The following is an 18,032-nucleotide window of genomic DNA, read 5'->3' as shown; positions in this document are numbered from 1 at the left end:
CAACTGAGTTAAACAAGGTCATGAGGGAAACATTCCAGTCATGGGTTAGTATGTGAGGCGTTGGTCCGATCCGCCTTAATGATTGGCTTTTAGAAATTCGAAGAAATATGTTTTATGTCAATACCTTCAGATGATGATGTCATACAAATAAATATAGGCTGTCTGTCAGTCACCTGAACAGAACTCCATTTAACATATTTAACTGATTGAATTTTCTGTCTCAAACTTTCAAATGAAGGATTTACTAGCTCTTTTAATCGCTGTATCATTTTGATATCAAAGGACTCACGACAGTGTGAACACATTATGTGTGTGTTCTTACATTATCTCAGAATAATCCCTTGAGTGGCACTGGACATGTTAAAGGTCTGTCATACTTTTTCTAGTTAATATGAAGTAAAATAATTTGACAACACATGTACAATAATTCATTTAATTGGTACAAAAAATTACAGAAATACAATGTATGAAACAAATCGCAACCTATCAAGAGTCATTTATCAAGTTTCAAAACCACTAAATTACACTACACAGTTCAAATCTGATTATTATGTGACACACTGGCCTGGAAATGATTACTTGTAAACATCAGTCTTTGCAAGCACATTCATGGTACTGTAATTTACAGTTCAGGTCCCTTTCATATAATATTTAACTACTGTAATATCTGCATTAATAAAAATGAAATAGATTTTAGATTAATTAAAATTTCAAACATAGCATAACACCCCCACCACCACCACACACATATTCTATTACTATTAGAAATGCAAACAATTGCAGATGGCTTTAAATGTAACAATGGTCAGGTATACATCATTTACCTGACCATTATACATAATTATAAGAAATTAACCTAAAACAAACCCTAATCATATAGTACATGTTGTTAATTAATATTACCAACAGTACTTATTTGTATAGTTACACTGTAACAAAGGCACCTTAAAAAATGTAACTAAAATCTCATATTTTGTCTGCAAATAGTTGCATTTTGAAGCAGCACTGTCTCCAAAGCATCAAACAAGCTGTCTGAGAGGAGGAATGAAACCATATTATCATTTCAAGGACCTTTCCATCATTGTTCAGTTATGGAACTTGGCTTTTGAAGCCGTAGTTCAGTTCGGCCCCTCCGCTTAGAAACAAATCTATCCCAGTACAGAAAGTGGCATCAGCTGCCAAGAAAAGAGCAGCCAATCCACTCTCAGCCTCCGTTCCCATTCGACCAATCAACTGTTGAGTAGAAAATTGTTACTATAACATATCCAGCAGAACACCAGCTTCTTCTATTGCTCATTTGCCCTTATGAACACTTACCTGAGCATCTTCTCCCCCCTTAATAGTGGCAGAAGGGTTTTCGGTTAGGCCAGCAAGCTCCTCCCACAGAGATGTCATAATATTGCCTGGAGAGATGCTATAAAAGAGTTTGAATTTTAAGCCTGGTAATAAACATAATTAATAAAAAAATGTTCACAGATGGAAATTCAGTAGGATCAGAGAAAATAAATGAATAGTTTAGGTATAAATAAAAAAGGCAAGGAACTGCTTAGATGGCAGGGTGATAATTTCACTCACCAGTTGACTCTCACTTGATAGCGACTCTCATCCACAGCCATTGCTTTAGTCATGGCAGTGACCGCCCCCTTGTGGATATATGGAAGTATTGCTATTACTTTCAAGATGATCACTTGAGATAGGTCTGACTGCAGAACCACAGAACCATACGTCATAGCAGTGTGAGGACGACAGCGCCAGCCTAACAGTCTGCTAAATGACTAAATGATGCCGGAACCGCATACCATACATATCCACCTTACATATACCATATCTAAACCTACCCATCTCCACCCCCTGACCCCTAAACCCACCCCTAAACCTACCCATCTCCACCCCCTGACCCCTAAACCCACCCCTAAACCTACCCATCTCCACCCCCTGACCCCTAAACCCACCCCTAAACCTACCCATCTCCACCCCTGACCCCTAAACCCACCCCTAAACCTACCCATCTCCACCCCCTGATCCCTAAACCCACCCCTAAACCTACCCATCTCCACCCCTTAGATGCTTTTACCCCGCCCACTTCCGGCATCAGACTGTTAGGCTGGCGCTGTCATCCTCACACTGCTATGACGTATGGTTCTGCAGTTGGTTAATATTGGACCACTTGCATTTGGCACAATCAGAAAAACTCACCTTGGTTGCCACGTAGGTAGCTGCGTCTCTCTGACCTATTGAGGCGACAAGGCTGGATAAATTGATGATGTTTCCTTGCGTTTTGCGCAGGTACGGCAGTGCATACTGCCCCGAGGTAATAAAAAGAGGTTAGTTAAAAGATAAAATTAAAAAAATCAGTCATAATGCAAAAGTAAGGAGACCAGAGTGTTATGTTACTTGAGATTTTACCTTGGAAGCAAGGAAGTAGTTGATGAGGTTCAAATTAAGCAGGTCTCTAAACTCCTCTGCAGTGGTTTCGTCTGTGGACTTGTGAGGGGGGTCTGATGTGTCATTTAGGGATTTCAAATTAAATCAGTATTAGTAAACTATTTATTTATTTTGAATCATTATTTGGAAATAAATTATTATTATTTTCTAAATAAAAGTAAAAGTCCTTGGTTAAAATAATCACCACAAAATAGTGTAGAACAAACTTTGACTTACGCCACCCAGCGTTGTTCACCAAACAGTCGATTTGCCCAAATCTCTCAATCGTCTCACTTATTAATCGCTTCAAGGTAAGATATGATAAAAAAAAAAAAAACATTTAGAATATAACTTTTTTTTCGTTCTTATATAGGTTATTATAAAATGAAAAATCATACACAATCATAATTATTTAATTATATATATATATATATAGCCTATATATATATATATATATATATATATATATATAGCCTATATATATATGTATATATAAAGCCTTTATAAATTATATTTTAAAAATTATATTTTTGAGAGGAAGAAAATAAAGGGGTAGGACAGAGACTGAGGTGAGTGACAATTATGAATGCAAGTTATGCAACCCTAAAATGAACGCCTGTGCATATACCTTGATGTCATCCTCTTTTGTCACGTCACATGACACAAACATGCATGATCCCGGCCCTTCCTTATTCAGCTCAGACTCAAGAGACTGTCCAGCTGGAAACTCAGCTGACAGTTATAGGTAAAAGAAGGAAACGTTATTGCATTCATTGCTGTAATCAACCTATCTCTTCAAAAGTATATTTAAATCAATCACATACTCTCTTGAGCGCAGAACACAACTTTGGACCCATTTTGAACTGCAAAGCAAACAGGACAATATTCTTATTTACTCTTCCTTTACTTTCGATTTATTAATGGAAAGATATGTTCTATAAATCCTTACCAAACACTTTAACGATGCCCCTTCCAATGCCTCTAGTGCCCCCAGTGACGATGACAACTTTGTTGACATACCGCTGAGCACAAGCCATGTCACTACTGTACGCTATGCGTCCACTTATGCGTAACGTTACCCTACTAATGCAGGAAATAAAAAAAATAAAAAAATGGTGTCTGTGTCTGCACACAACTGACAGCGTCTGCTCGGTTACTAATGCACTGAAATCATATGATAGAGAAGTAGCTCCCGATATCACGTGTGCGTGCTTGCGTGTGTCAAATAGAGAAGTTCGCTTCCTGGTTGAATCGTTGTTTCGAAAAGCTTTTAACGAATTGAATAAACCAGTTTACCAAGTCCGACTGAATCGTCTGAAATATCCTATTCCTTCTTTCCCATTTTTTTTTTTTTTTTAACTCAAAACAGCGTCCAATGTCCAAGTAGCTGCTGCTTGTAGCCTAACTGATCATGTGGGGTCCGTTTTTTTTTTGTTTGTTTTGTTTTGTTTTTTTAGTGTGTGGGCTTTGAAAATTCGGTTTGCAAATTTGGTTTGCAAATAGCACATGATTAACTGGATACATCCTATGTACTTTTTCTTTGTTTTTTTCTTGTTTTTGTTTTTTTGTAACATACTTATTTAATTTTATTATTGATATAAAATGTATGTTATTTATTCCATACTTTGTCTCAAACGATATGACCAAATATAGAAACATCTATACTAGCCTATATCAATGTAGCCTAAAATGTAAAATATTTCAAAGTTGACTTCCGCTGAACAAAAGTCGGCCGATGAGCTGATGGTGCGTGAATCAAGGACTTGGGGGCGAAATGTAATTTTTTTTATGGTTTCTGTAAAATGATGCGTTTACTCTAGGTTTATTTTTAAAACATTTGCGTTTGCACATCATTGCCTGTTTTGGGTGCTTTGATAAACTTTTATGTATGAATAATTATTTGGCCTATTGTTATTAATAGGCTATTTAATTTAATAAAATGCATATTAGCCAAATGCGCGCAAGTTACACATGATATAGGCTAACTATTAAATGTGGTGTTTTGGAAAAATGTATCTTTTCTTTGTATTTTATCTTCAATGATTTAACAAATGAATGCCATGCGTTCTTTGGCTGTATTTTGAGTTTATTTTATGATGTTGATACAGCTGGAAGGGTGTGTGTGAGACTTCAGAGGTGAGAAGATTCCAGGGCTGGGGAGGGGTCAAGACCCTTTGTTCCTTGTGTTTGGGGTGGGTGACAAGAGATAGCTTTGAAAAGAACACTATAAAAATGCTGATCAACCTGTCTCACTCTGCCTGCAGCTGGACTGTGGATGGACTGGGAACTATTCTTGCAAGAATAAATATATTTTAAGGACAATTTGAACCCTGATGTCTCTTATGCTGTGATGCTGTTTTGTTAGTTATTGTTTTTGCCACAACAGTGGCAGGATGGAAGTATTATGCCTGTTAGTGACTGTAGTAATAGTAATTGCGTGATGAGGTAAAAAACTATAGTGAATGTTTTTTTGTTTTTTTTAACAAGCTCATTGAAACTGTTTAAGAGAACCAGTTCGGGCCAAATAATGTATCGGTGTTGAGTGAGCTCTCACTCCCAGGGGGCATGGCTCATCTTGGGAATGGTATGCTAAGACGGTGGCATCCACTATCCAGTGGGCCAACCTTTGTTTGGAGAAAGCCAGTTCACCATCTCCTGAGGAGCAGCTCCCTCCATCTCTGGGTTGCCCGTCTCAGGGCCGCTTCGCCTGCCGTTTGGAATGTTTGGCAGGCGCTGAGACGGGCGGCGTCACCTCATTGCGGGGAGCTCGATGTTGGGGCCTAGGTAAAGTCTGCTGCTGCGACTGGGCAGATGTGGAGGCCACAGAGGGACACCCTCGGTGATGAGCAGGCGGGGGCCAGCCCCAGTCGGACGGGTGTTGGCAGCAGCGTCCCGTTGGTGCAGGATGTCTTTAATCTCCTCCGTCTGTTTTTGTACTGCTGGGCGAAATTCTCAACAGCGTCGCCGAAGAGGCCGGTCTGCAAGATGAGAGCTGAGAAAGTGAACCTTGTCGACTTCCTTCATCTTGGCCAGGTTCAGCCAGAGATGGCTTTCCTGGACCACTAGCGTGGACATTGTCTGCCCAAGGGAACGCACAATGACTTTCGTAGCCCGTATGGCGAGATCCGTCGCTTTACACAGCTTCTGCACCGACCCTGGGTCAGAACTACCCTTGTGTAGCTCTTTTAGTGCCTTAGCCGGGTAAACTCGCAGGAGGGCCATGGCATGCAAGGCAGAGGCGGCCTGTCCAGCGGTGCTGTAAGCCTTTGCCGCAAGTGTAGCTGAGAACTTACAGGCCTTGGATGGGAGACGTGGACGACCCTGCCAGATGGCACAGCTGAACCGCAACTGCAGCCTCCACCTGAGGGATCTCTACGTACCCCATCGAGGGTAGTGAGAGCGGAAGAGGCAGTGGAGCGGCTTCAGGGAGAAAAAGGTTCCTTACACGACTTCATGACCTCCTCGTGCACTTCCGGGAAGAAAGGCATTGGAGCAGGATGCTGCTGTTCAGCATGCTCCGCCCTGAGAAATCAATCGTCCAGCCACGATCTTTCGGTAAACGGTTTCACTCAAGCCCAATGCTCGCGGCGGCCCAGGAAAGTATGGCAGTCAGCTCCGGGTCGGACTCGAACAACGCTTTTCCCGAAGCGGGCAATGCAGCTGAGACTTCATCCCCAGAGGACTCTAGCCCGACCTCCGATGCAGCAATCGACATCCGGTCTTCTGTGGGAGCCCCAAATGAGATACTGGGACCTCCATGAGAAGGCCCAGCAACCCCAGCCGGAATCTCCTCAGCCTGCGATGGATGAGAGGAGTGGGGGGGCTGTGGGGACTCAACCAGCGAACCCCCACTGTAATCCTCAGGTCACCCTGTGTACTAACCGAAGTGGCCCTGTGTGCATCAAATCCAGATTAGGGAATAGAAGAGGGGACTCCACCTGTTTCTAAGTATCTTAGTTTTGATCTCAACATCGCGATGGTCATCTTCCCGTAGTGGGTGCATGACTCAACAACGAACGTCGCCTCAGCGTGCTTACGGCCCAGACACGTGAGACAGAGATCGTGGCTTTCAGACTGGGCCAGGAAACGACCGCATCCAGAAACACACGGGTGGAATGACATCTTTAAAAAGACGTAACGTCAAACCCGTGTTTACTCTATTAGGGAAACTGCTCTTTTAGATGTTGAAGTGCCCAGGGGAAGAGCGTCTGAACCAGACTGTGCACTCTCAGCAACCGCGACCTCTGCTGGAACGTGCCGTCATACCAACACCGGAACAGTATCTCGTTCTGATACTCTGGAGCGGTGATCGAAGAGCAGAGTGAAAACCCGGTCAACTCGGCCCCGAAGCGAAAACTTAATGTGAGTATTTGCACGCTGCCTTATTTTAATGAACTACAAAAGAATTACAAAAAAAGTTACTTTGAAAACATTGAATAAATGGTGAAAGATTTATGATTCATTTTCCAAGAAATTTAATTCATGTTCTGAATAATTGTTGTAATTTAAATGTTCATATTATTTATCTATATAAATATAATTTAATTATTATGGAGTAATTATTATGGATGGTTATGTTCAGAATTGTTTTATATTCTGAATATTTATTTGTATTGTTTCCTGGCAGAAGTGTTGGGGTGCATGGGATAAATAAACATATTGCAAATCTTGGTATTGTAAACAAAAAATATAAAAGAGAGAAAATGAGTGAGACAGGCATTTTAAGCTGGTGTGAAGATGTTTGGGACAGTGAGCTGATGAGGGGACGAGGGGCTCTGGATTGAATTTCAGCATGACAGCATTCCCCAGAGCTGCAGTGAGCGTGAAAGGGAGTGAAGACAGTGACCTACAAACTGGTTGAAGTAGCTATCCTTTACTACACTGACGGAGGGAAGGACAGGGTTTATGGTTTAGGGTACAGGAGAAAACACCTCCTGCTGAACTCATAGGGTAGACCGCCTGGCAGAAGGGGGGACAGTAGATACACAGCTCATGGTGTGGTGCAGGTTGGGAAGAAACACGGATAGTGTGGGGTAACTGTTCTGGATCTACGGTCACCAGTGACAGAGGGTAAGTGGAAAGACAAACAGAGTGTTTTCTTAAAACTTTTCAGAGACACAAACCTCTGTATTTATAATACCGGATTTCAGAATAACGGGAGATATTTACTTTCAGGGGATTCTGACACTTTTTTTCACCCCTAACCTTCATTTAAGGCTTGTTTCCATACTTGTTCCTGGGTTGTGTTGGTGTCTTCATATAAACTGGCTCTGGTAATTTACCGTAGTGTTATTCTCGAGGTGTGGGTCAAAGTGGTAGTGCAGTCAACACAGAGTTAGGATGGAGTGCGTGAAATATTTGTATATGATTTCATGGGAGAATCATTTAAGTTAGGATGGCGTCTTCAGTTACAAAGCCTACCTGGAACTGGAAATATATTACACATACTCAGCATTGCAATATATAATTCCATAATAATTATTGTGTAAATCTTTTTGCTGTCATTACATTTATGAAATATATATATATATATATATATATACATACATACAGTAATAAATGTAATTAATTTTGAATAAACTATTCAATTGAATGTTTTATATGTATTACATATTTTTTAGCATTACATCATTCCATATACCATACCATTCCAGATGTGCATAGTTTGCTATCATTCAAATATGAAAATATTTAATTTGATTTTTATAATTTAGTATAATTTAATGTAATTTAGTTACAATTATAATGATAGCAAGAAACACTAAAAAAAAATTTGTTTCAACTTTAAAACGTGTTCATGCTGTCTTAAAATGTTAAGTTTAGTCAACTTGAAATGTGAAGTTAAATTTTTACTTAAAACTTGACATTTTAAGGCAGCATGAACCACTGTAAAAACATTACTGTGAAGATGTACACAATAATTATGGAATGATATAATGCTAAAAAAATAACAAATAAGTGCATTTTTTTTAACATTTTTAAATGTATTTCTATACTCAATATTTAAATCGATCTCTGTATTGACAAGGCTCTCAGGTGATATTGGAACTGACACCAGGAGGAATGACCACTTCTGTTAGTCAGCCTATAGCTGATACATCGGTCTAACACCAATTATACATTTCTACAATCCTCTGACTGCTGGGTTCATGTTTAGCTGAAATTATTCTGTTTCTACCCCATATAACAGACTGAGTGAAAAATATGGACAAAGGAGGAGGAGAAGGAGAAGGAGGAGGAGGATCTGATGGTGGAATCGAGGGCAAAAAACAAGTAGAGGAAGAGGTCAATGAGAGTGACAAGAAACTCAAGGACCAGCGCAACAAGGCGGAAAAGGGTGACAACGAGAAGGGTGAGAAGAAGAGAGAAAATCGAAGATCTGGTTCAATGGGGAGAGGAGGTTGGGCGCTGTCTGAACGACTGGCCATCAATGTGTCGGGCATGCGCTACGAGACACAGATTCGAACCCTGGCCCAGTTCCCTGACTCTCTGCTTGGAGACCCTCGGCGTCGCCTGCGCTACTTTGACCCGCTCCGCAATGAGATCTTCCTGGACCGCAACCGATTCTGCTTTGATGCCATCCTCTACTTCTATCAGTCTGGAGGTCGATTACGGCGGCCTGCCAATGTGCCTCTGGACGTCTTCATGGACGAACTGCGGTTTTATGAGCTGGGAGAGGATATCATGGCTCGCTTCAAGGAGGACGAGGGCTTCCCCAAGGAGGAACCTCGGCCCCTGCCAGACAATGAGATCCAGCGCAAGCTGTGGATACTCTTTGAACACCCAGAATCCTCTGGAGGCGCCCGCATCATCGCCATCATCAGTGTGATGGTGATTGTGGTCTCCATTCTGATCTTCTGTTTGGAAACGCTGCCTATATTCAAAAAGGAAACGGAAAGGGTGAGAGGAGTTAAAAGATTTGACCAGAATGTAGCTAACAGGATTTACAAATTGTTTTCGGTTGTAATGGTCATAGTATGAGAAAGAATGGTAGAATTGCAGTTAGCATGAAGCAGATGGGTTCCTGAGCATTTTAAGATGAATGAGGATGCATTCAATTAAACTTCATTTATTATTATTAATATATTGTGTAAAGTCAACATGAATTGAATGAATTACAATTTATGGAAATAGCCGCTACCTTTCTTTATTTTGTATATTTTTTACATTTTAATAGCTATTAATACTACACAGTATACATTAATACTATACTATACTATTGAGCTATTAACTTGAAACCTATTTGTGCAGTCCTATTTTTTTGTTGTTCAGTATTTTCACAAAGAATCCACACAATTGCACGATTTACCTGATTGGTTGGTCACATTCATTTGTCACGTCGACCAACAGAAAGCGGCTTGTTGTGAAAAAGTCATTTCTGTTGACAACAGACATTTTTTGTCTTCTAAATTCTGCCAAAATTTTGCTAATGACCACAACTTATTAAATGTTCTCAGTGAACTTTCCTCACTTCAACAGTGTACTGGATGACATGTGCGAGCAGAGTTGCCACATAGTAGCACATTTGAATTTTTTCAGCGTTGAATGGACAGGATTAGCCAATCAGTCATTTTTGATTACAGGACAGGTGTGGATATCTACCAATCCTTGAAATTAGACTATGAACAAAGCAAACAAAAAACAATGAGGAAATTCCCGTTCTTGTAGCATTTGTGACCCAGTGAGCAAACCCCAGTTGTTTACATTTTTAAAGGTTGACATGTTGGTTTGTTGCCATTTTGAATTATGGGAAATAACACTTAGGCTAGTGTTGTTTGTATTATATCTGTTTTAGAGCATTTCGCAAAATCGTCCAAGTACCATGTGTAATATGTTTATGCGCACTGAATACTGAATTTCTATCAATTGTAAAAACAATGTTATACTGAATGCTGAACTTTTTTAAGGCATTTTCACTGTATGCATATTCATTTACAAAACCACATTTTAAAATCACAAAATAAAGGTCAGTTTAGAGTGTGCAAAGTCACATTAAAAGGAAAGAAAGCGCAGATGAAGAGTTCGGGAGCAGGAGAGAGTGTAGGGTTATTGCTGAGATTATTTTAGAAGTGTCGTTAAATCTGATACACTGATTGGGAGCAGAGACTCTGGGGGGTTGGAAAACAGTCAAGTGACGCTTCCATGGAGAGATTCAACCGGCATACACAGATAGAAAAAAGGGAAGGAGATGAGAAATGACAAGATGACAGGTGACAGTATGAAAGAGCGTCTGTGCCTGATCGAGTGAGGGGAAAATAGTGAGACGCAATGCAGGGTGGGGTAGGGTGCGAGGAGGGAAAGTTAGTAAAGAGTATCAAATTAGTTTCCCAGCAGCGACCCACAACCCAGCAACCTCAACGCGCTGCCAAAGCAGCTCAGTAATTTTACATGGATCAGACAGTTAACGACAAGCAAACTAAAGCGGGTGAGAGAGAGATCGTGGAGTTACATTCTCAAGTTTCACCTTAGAGATCTAAGGTGTTATTTTTAGACTAAGGACAACCCTTCAGTGCACATTAACACAGATACAGGAGCTTGTATTAATAAACAGACACACTCCCACAACATCTTATGATGACTTTAGCAAAAATCAAAATAAGCACTACGATAGGGAACACTTAAGATCCAGCTAGCCAGACACAAGTTCACACACAAGCACACGTGCATATACATTCACATCTCGCATGTCATACCATCTAATCTCCTGTGTTACTCTTTTAAAATCTGTTTTTCAAGCAAACACACCACCACTGGTCATTAAAGTAGGGTTATACATCTTTATGGACACATAATACTCACATACTGATGCCCTTGTGTACATGTTAGACTAAGTCATTTCTTTATGGAGTCGTGGTGATAAAGAGCTATAATGACCAACCTGACCTTTGAGTGAAAGGTCACATACTGTGGCCTTACAAGCAGAATGGGACCTTCAACTTCACTCAAGTGGTTGTTAAATGAACAACCAAATTGTTTCTGTCAGACACTTGTTAGTCAAAGCATGTCTGTAAGAAATATTCTTATTAGGGTTGGGAACTGAGAACCGGTATGTTTCCATTAAACAGAAATACCTGAACTGACTGGCGCACAGTAGTTAACGTTTCTTGCTGCAGAATATAGAGTTCAATGGTCCATTCAAAATTTTTTTTTTTTTTTTTTTTTTTTTAACCAGTCTTAGTGACGTAGTATTGTTGCCATGAATTTTTTCCCCACAGGAAATAAAAACAAAAAAATTGTTAAAAAGTTATAAGCCATGAAATAAACCAACCAGCTACGATGGAAATGATAACATTACAAACTTTTATTTAAAGCAAAAAATGATTTGAAAATCAGACTTAACTTGGGTACATTCTATAGACAATTTTTATACAACTACACTACCTGAACTATTATGAATTAGGTTGTCCCAAAAGGTTTTGTCCAATTGAACTCACTTCTGGGTACAACTTTGTCCTCAAAATATGATTAACACACACAGATGCAGAGTAAATTAAAGTATTAAGTTGTTAAGAAGAAAATGTCAAAAGCACCAAAATATTGAATATTACTATACTTTGAATATGCAACATGTGTTTTATTCTCTAGCCATCGGTTTCCATTTTCTGCATCTAATTTCTCTTTTTTCTTTCCTGTCTTTTTTCACCAATATGCATACCAGCTTCACCTCGCTGGAAACAGTACCACGAACATCGTGATGCCTTCCATCTTCCACGATCCATTCTTCCTGGTGGAGACCATGTGCATCTGCTGGTTCTCGTTTGAGCTTTTGATGCGTTTCGCTTGCTCTCCCAGTAAGATGGTCTTCTTCAAGGATGTGATGAACGTCATAGACTTCTTTGCCATCATTCCTTACTTCGTCACGCTCGGCACCGAGCTGGCCAAGTCTAAAGATACGGCGCCGTCCATGTCCCTGGCGATCATAAGGGTCATCCGTCTGGTTCGAGTTTTCCGAATCTTCAAGTTGTCTCGCCACTCCAAAGGCCTTCAGATCCTGGGCCAGACGCTGAAGGCCAGCTTGAGAGAGCTGGCGCTGCTCATCTTCTTCCTCTTCATCGGAGTCATCCTGTTCTCCTCAGCCGTGTTCTTTGCTGAGGCGGAAAACCCGGGCACGGCTTTCACCAGCATCCCAGAAGCCTTCTGGTGGGCTGTGGTCTCCATGACGACAGTGGGGTATGGTGATATGTACCCGGAGACGGTGGGCGGAAAGCTGGTGGGCTCCATGTGCGCCATCGCGGGCGTGCTCACCATCTCGCTTCCCGTTCCCGTCATCGTTTCCAACTTCAGCTACTTCTACCACCGCGAGACGGAGTGTGTGGACAACCAGGAGTACACGCACGTCAACACCTCCCTTTGGGAGGAGGAAGAGGGTGATGAAGAAGGAGAAGACGGAGAGGAAGAGCCTGGGGAACAGGGAGACTGCGTTCCTCTCGAAGGAGGCACGACCTACAGGGGGATCTGTGCCCCTCTCAATGGGACTCTCCTGGCTGGGCTGTGTGCGGGACAGGTCGGAGAGCAAAGCATAGGGAGCGTTTACCCGCTGGTCACCCAAGTCTGAGAGACTGGAGATCAAAAAGGGGGAATGATAGATGGAGGTGGTCCTGTGCCATGTTTAAAGGACACTGCATCGTTGTGACTCTCTGAATATCTGGGTACGATGGGAAGGAGGAATGCAGGAATAAATGCAAGAAACAGAAAACAGCTGACACAGAGGCTGAGAAGGTACAAAATGCAGTAGCCATTAGAAGAGGAAAAGTATGAAGAAGTCACAAAAAACATAAAACGTTTTTTCTAACGTTCCGGTTACAAAACTTTTATTCACAACCTTTACACTGTATGTATTTATTTGTTCAACATTTTTATCTATTCAGAGAGTTGCGCCTTAATGCTTGGATGCATTTGGTAAAGTCGCTGAGCTGTGTTGTGCAATACAAGCGTTTGCACTTTTGCTTTACTGGAATTCTCGACATATATATATATATCGGACATATTCATAGGAAGAAGCGCCATGCGGTGTCATTTAAATGTCATGTATTTTGTCACCCGGGTTGCAGCCATGAATGTGCCAGGGATTTGTGTGCCCGACGGATGGCTAAAGTCTTAAGCATCATTCATCTGGAACAGTTTAATGTTACTGCTGTTCTGAATGACACTGTTGACATGATGTGGATGAGAGATGTGTGTGTCTGTGCTTGTGTGTGTATTTAAAAGCAGCTTTTAAGGAAAATATGTACTATCCAATGTGTGCGTGCGCGCATGCTCTATGAATTATGTAACTCTGAGCCATGTTGGTGAACTATTTATTAAAATTTTTAATCACACAAGAATCATACTGAAGTGACTCAAACAAACTGAAAGTGGAATCTGCTCCAGCAGATATCCATCACGTTATTTAAAATGTAATGTTTAATTTACAGTAATAATTATTTAATGTTTAATATAACAATGTTTAAGTTAATAATGATATTTTAATTTAAATAATTTTAGACCATAGTAAATAAATAAATATATTCAAATAAATACAGTTTCAGGCAACAAAATACAGTAACAAAACATTTTTAACCTTGCAGTCCAGTGATAATATAAAGTGTGCCTCCATAACTGACGTTCACCCGTCCTCATTTCTTAGTATGCAGACTTGGACTGAAGAGAGTCTGTATGTGTGACCGATGTCCCATTCCAAGTGGGTCATCAGAGTCCAGGTTTAAATCCTGAATTTTCTGTTTCACCTCCTGTATCTGGCTGTCCTCTGCCACCTTTTTCATAATGGGGAGAAACTGAGAAAGTGGTTTGTGTTTCTGTCCAGAATGCTTTGAGAGGAGCGCCAGAGGACGCTTAGTGTGTGGAGAAAGGAAAGAAGAATATCCATCTTCCCGTAGCAATTCCTGAAAGGTGCAGTCGTCTTTAGAGTAATGCAGCTAAAAGAGAAAACAAAACTCAGTACCAAATGTGTTCAAGTCTCCAATAAAAATGATAAAAGTAAATTAAATTCATTAATATACTGCAACAGCACATTCACTGTTGACTATGGAAAGTGTTGCAAACCACGCCAAAGCAATTCTACATGTTTTAATATGAATGAAATACAGTGAAAACAAATATGAAACACAAGATTAATATACATTTTATTATATAAAATATACATAAAAAACAATTTGAGTAGTGGTAAATAGTAGGCTAATTATTAATTATAAAATCGTCATTTATAAATAAATTTTATATCAATGACTTTTAAATGTTTTTTGCCAACAAATCATTAAACAAGTAATAAAAACTCAGTGAGTGTTTTAGCGCAATTTTCTGACGTCATGGGATCACAACACTAACGCCGCCTTCACACTGGCAGTTGAAATCAGCTCCGATACGGCAGCGAAACGACCGGAAGTCATTCATTTCCTATGGAGATTCGCAGACCGCATGCGAATGGGTCCGAACCAGGTACGAACGAGTGCCGTGCGAAAAAAATCGTGTCCGTTGGTCATCCGGATGCGTTCAAAAAATTGAACTCTTGCGAAAGGCTACGGACGGTTTCTCTCCGAAAATCCCAACGGAAGTTAGCGTTGCTTTGGTACTGATAAACAAACCTGGATTCTTAACTTTTAATAAAATAAATAATGATTTTATAACGATTAGTTGTCATGTCATTTTTTTATTTTCATGACGTTTTAACGTTATTAGGGCAGTTAATACAATTAAATAATTCAATATTTAATTATACTCGCTTCCGAGGCTTCCGACCACTGATCTATATCTAATGACACTCTATAGATCAGTGCTTCCGACGCTTTTCACCGTTGTGTACGACGTCCGCTGGGGGCGTATTGCGTATTAAGGCCCTTTCACACCGGATGCGTAACGAAAAAGCGAATAGTTCGTGTGCGAATAGTTCGCGTCAAAACCCATCACATGAGCCGCGTAAACACGGTCTCTATCTCTATCTTTGACGATTAGCTTTCTATCCCAAATGTAGTTTAGCCTGCTAGCCTACACAGCACAGGACTATACAACAACTAAAACTATCACACAACATACTCACAGTCGTGATAACCGAGTTGGTTGGCAATGCTACGCCACACAATCATTGTCCTTGTAGTATATGATTGGCTGAAGTCTTTTCTGTCGCCGCAAAAGGAAAAAAAAATCGACACCGAAACGAAAAAAAAAAAAGTCGTTTTTTCGCCGCAGCACATTCGCGTTCGGTGTGAAAGCACTCATTACACAAACAGCTGATCAAAAAATAAAACCATTGCGCGAATTATTCGTGCGTAAAAATCGCGTCCAGTGTGAAAGGGCCTTTACGGAGCTGATTTCAACTGCCAGTGTGAAGGCGGCGAAAGAGATAGTACATCTTTTCCTGGATTTTTTTTGTGCGTTCCCGAGATTAGACCTTCCTTAACATAATGCCGAAAACCCGAAGTCTCTAGGTGGTCTGGTTGAGGAGTAGATAGAAGTACAAGTTTGGTGCGCACAGACAGAACAGAAATCATGCGTTAACAATCGCAATTTTGTCCGGTGGAAAATTGCGCTAAAAATACACTATAATACCGTTGAAATGTTTAGGGGCCGGTAAATGTTTTTAATGTTTTTGAAAGAAGTCTGTTATGCTCACAGTAAGACAGTAATATTGTGGAATATTATAAGAGTTTAAAATAACTGTTTCCCATTTCAATATATTTTAAAATGTAATTTATTCCTGTGAAGTCAAGTCTTGAGTGTCACATGATCCTTCAGAAATCAGTCTAATATGCTGATTTGATGCTCAAGAAAAACTGCTTAATATCTTTGTGGATTATTTGATGAATTAAAAAGTTCAAAAGAACAGCATTTATCTGAAATAAAAATCTTTTGTAAAATTATAAATGCATTTACTGATCAATTTTAATGCATTTAACGGCAGTGATCAAAACTCATTACTCCTAAAATTCACTGTGTGTAAATAATGCATATAATAAAGGCCATTTTCAGACCTGTCCTTTCAAGTTGTCCTCATCATCCACACAAAGAAAGAGAGATGTAGCCACACTTTGGATGACCGTCTCGCCCGCTTTCACTGAACGCAGTTGCAGCACACCTGCACACAAACACCACACCTCTGTCACTACCATAATTCACATACATCACCTTTGGACCTCAAATATTAATATCCACTGCCACCATGAAATATTTTCATAACAATAAAACCAAAATGCCAACAAACGTGTTATTATTTGCATAATCACTGCTATCATAGCTATTACGAATTCATTATCTCTTCTGATGAGGCATTTTTATTTGAAGGACATATCTTGACTGTTACTTAATGAATATACTCTTCAAGTAAACGGTGCTCTTTAACTCATGTTTGCAGAAGTTGCTTACAGTTTTGTCTCGGTTCCGGAGACCCTCTGACGGAGCCATCAGGATTCATTTCAAGGAACAGCTCATGAAATGTGTTATCTAAAATGAACAAAAACACACAGAACACATGAACACACTTAATGCCATTACCTCAAGCCAATTGACACTTTAGGAACAAATCACAGTACACTTGCAGTGCAAAGGATTGCCCTGAAATTAAACACATTGTGTTTTATAGTAACATCACCACACACCAACTAAAAAAACGAAACCCACATTAAGCAGATAGTAACATCTAAACATTGCAGCTAAAAAAGAAACAGAAACCCACTGTTAAGAAGTGCAAATACAACAAAAAGCACATTGCAGTAGGTTAAAGGTTAGGATTACCTGTGTAGAGCAGGCGTTCCCTGACTTGTGTGCTGAATGGCAGAAGCACATTCTGTTCAGGAATATACATACACCAATGAAGCATTGGAAACAGAGCAAAAAAGATGAAAAAACAAGCAAAAAGCATGATTGACCAAGCCGACCAGGTGGGCATCAATAGAAATTGATGACTTGATTGAACAGAAATAGAAGTTTGGTGATATCCAAAGGTAAAAAATATCCTCAAAATAATTAAATAACTGTAATAATAAATCTTAAGCTAAGTTCTTAAGTTAAATCTTAAGTTAAGCTCCAGTTTGTGCAAAGAACTGAGCAGCGATATCTCCAAGACCTCCAGATATGATGGTCTCCACAAAAGACATGTCCCTGTAAACTTGTATTTATATGGTATTTATGAGAGAGCGACAGAGAATCCATGAGTCACTCAAGTACGAAAAGGAAAAACGATAACAAACTTGTTTTCAGGAAATGAACGAGGATGATGGTAAATCTCACAAGGCTATGCCAGTCATGCCTTTGATCTCAGCGAACAGGGGACCCCCGACTTCAGGATCACATTCAGAAAGAGGAGAACATATAGAAGTGTGCATATAAGAGATTAATCAATGTTTATTCAATACATAAAATGTGTCAGTTATTTCCCCAGTATTGAGAGGAAATGGGAGTGGAGGTGGCAGTTTAAACAGAACAGATAAGAGGCCATAAAAAGCACTTCGTGCTCATCTGTACATTCTCACCTAGGAGATGACAGGATGCGAGGACACTACACTACCGTCCCGTCAGCTAGAGAGGGCAGTGTGGCATCAGTTTATGATCTGTTAATCTTTTTAATGAAAAAGTTAAAGTGTGCACGTCTTATCTTAAGAAAAGATAAAAACAAACGT

General features: G+C 40.0%; 3 protein-coding genes across 3 annotated transcripts; 1 reads left to right on the top strand and 2 right to left on the bottom strand.

Annotated features, from left to right (window-relative positions):
• Nucleotides 1-420: 420 nt before the first annotated feature.
• On the bottom strand, nt 421-3,860 carry hsd17b14 (hydroxysteroid (17-beta) dehydrogenase 14). The gene is made up of 9 exons (XM_081383404.1): nt 3,374-3,860; nt 3,249-3,287; nt 3,053-3,156; nt 2,662-2,728; nt 2,407-2,498; nt 2,197-2,301; nt 1,576-1,643; nt 1,318-1,414; nt 421-1,233 (listed from the first exon to the last, which is right to left on the bottom strand). The coding sequence occupies exons 1-9, from the start codon at nt 3,459-3,461 to the stop codon at nt 1,090-1,092; spliced, it is 804 nt and encodes a 267-aa protein (XP_081239530.1). The 5' UTR covers nt 3,462-3,860; the 3' UTR covers nt 421-1,089.
• Nucleotides 3,861-7,258: 3,398 nt separating this feature from the next.
• kcna7 (potassium voltage-gated channel, shaker-related subfamily, member 7) lies at nt 7,259-13,748 on the top strand. The gene is made up of 3 exons (XM_081369518.1): nt 7,259-7,494; nt 8,615-9,324; nt 12,083-13,748. The coding sequence occupies exons 2-3, from the start codon at nt 8,629-8,631 to the stop codon at nt 12,977-12,979; spliced, it is 1,593 nt and encodes a 530-aa protein (XP_081225644.1). The 5' UTR covers nt 7,259-7,494; nt 8,615-8,628; the 3' UTR covers nt 12,980-13,748.
• A 137-nt stretch (nt 13,749-13,885) lies between these two features.
• Nucleotides 13,886-17,302, bottom strand: fgf21 (fibroblast growth factor 21; the record flags this gene model as incomplete). Its single annotated transcript, XM_081369523.1, has 4 exons — nt 13,886-14,339; nt 16,389-16,492; nt 16,780-16,857; nt 17,149-17,302. 4 exons carry the CDS (start codon nt 17,300-17,302, stop codon nt 14,040-14,042), a joined length of 636 nt encoding a protein of 211 aa, XP_081225649.1. The 3' UTR covers nt 13,886-14,039.
• Nucleotides 17,303-18,032: the final 730 nt, after the last annotated feature.

The sequence above is a fragment of the Scardinius erythrophthalmus genome (assembly GCF_964197995.2).
Source record: "Scardinius erythrophthalmus genome assembly, chromosome: 1".
NCBI lineage: Eukaryota > Metazoa > Chordata > Actinopteri > Cypriniformes > Leuciscidae > Scardinius > Scardinius erythrophthalmus.
Note: the sequence above shows the minus strand (reverse complement) of the source record. Positions and strands in the feature narration are given on the sequence as shown.

Bases quoted from the DNA above. Each gene is read 5' to 3' on its own strand.
- hsd17b14 (XM_081383404.1), bottom strand. From the start codon at position 3,461: ATGGCTTGTGCTCAGCGGTATGTCAACAAAGTTGTCATCGTCACTGGG. The intron at 2,499-2,661 runs GTAAGTCAAAGT...ATGACACATCAG, and splicing joins GGTGAACAACGCTGGGTGGC to ACCCCCCTCACAAGTCCACA. The intron at 1,644-2,196 runs GTGAGTTTTTCT...TATATCCACAAG, and splicing joins CTACCTACGTGGCAACCAAG to GGGGCGGTCACTGCCATGAC.
- kcna7 (XM_081369518.1), top strand. From the start codon at position 8,629: ATGGACAAAGGAGGAGGAGAAGGAGAAGGAGGAGGAGGATCTGATGGT. The intron at 9,325-12,082 runs GTGAGAGGAGTT...TATGCATACCAG, and splicing joins TCAAAAAGGAAACGGAAAGG to CTTCACCTCGCTGGAAACAG.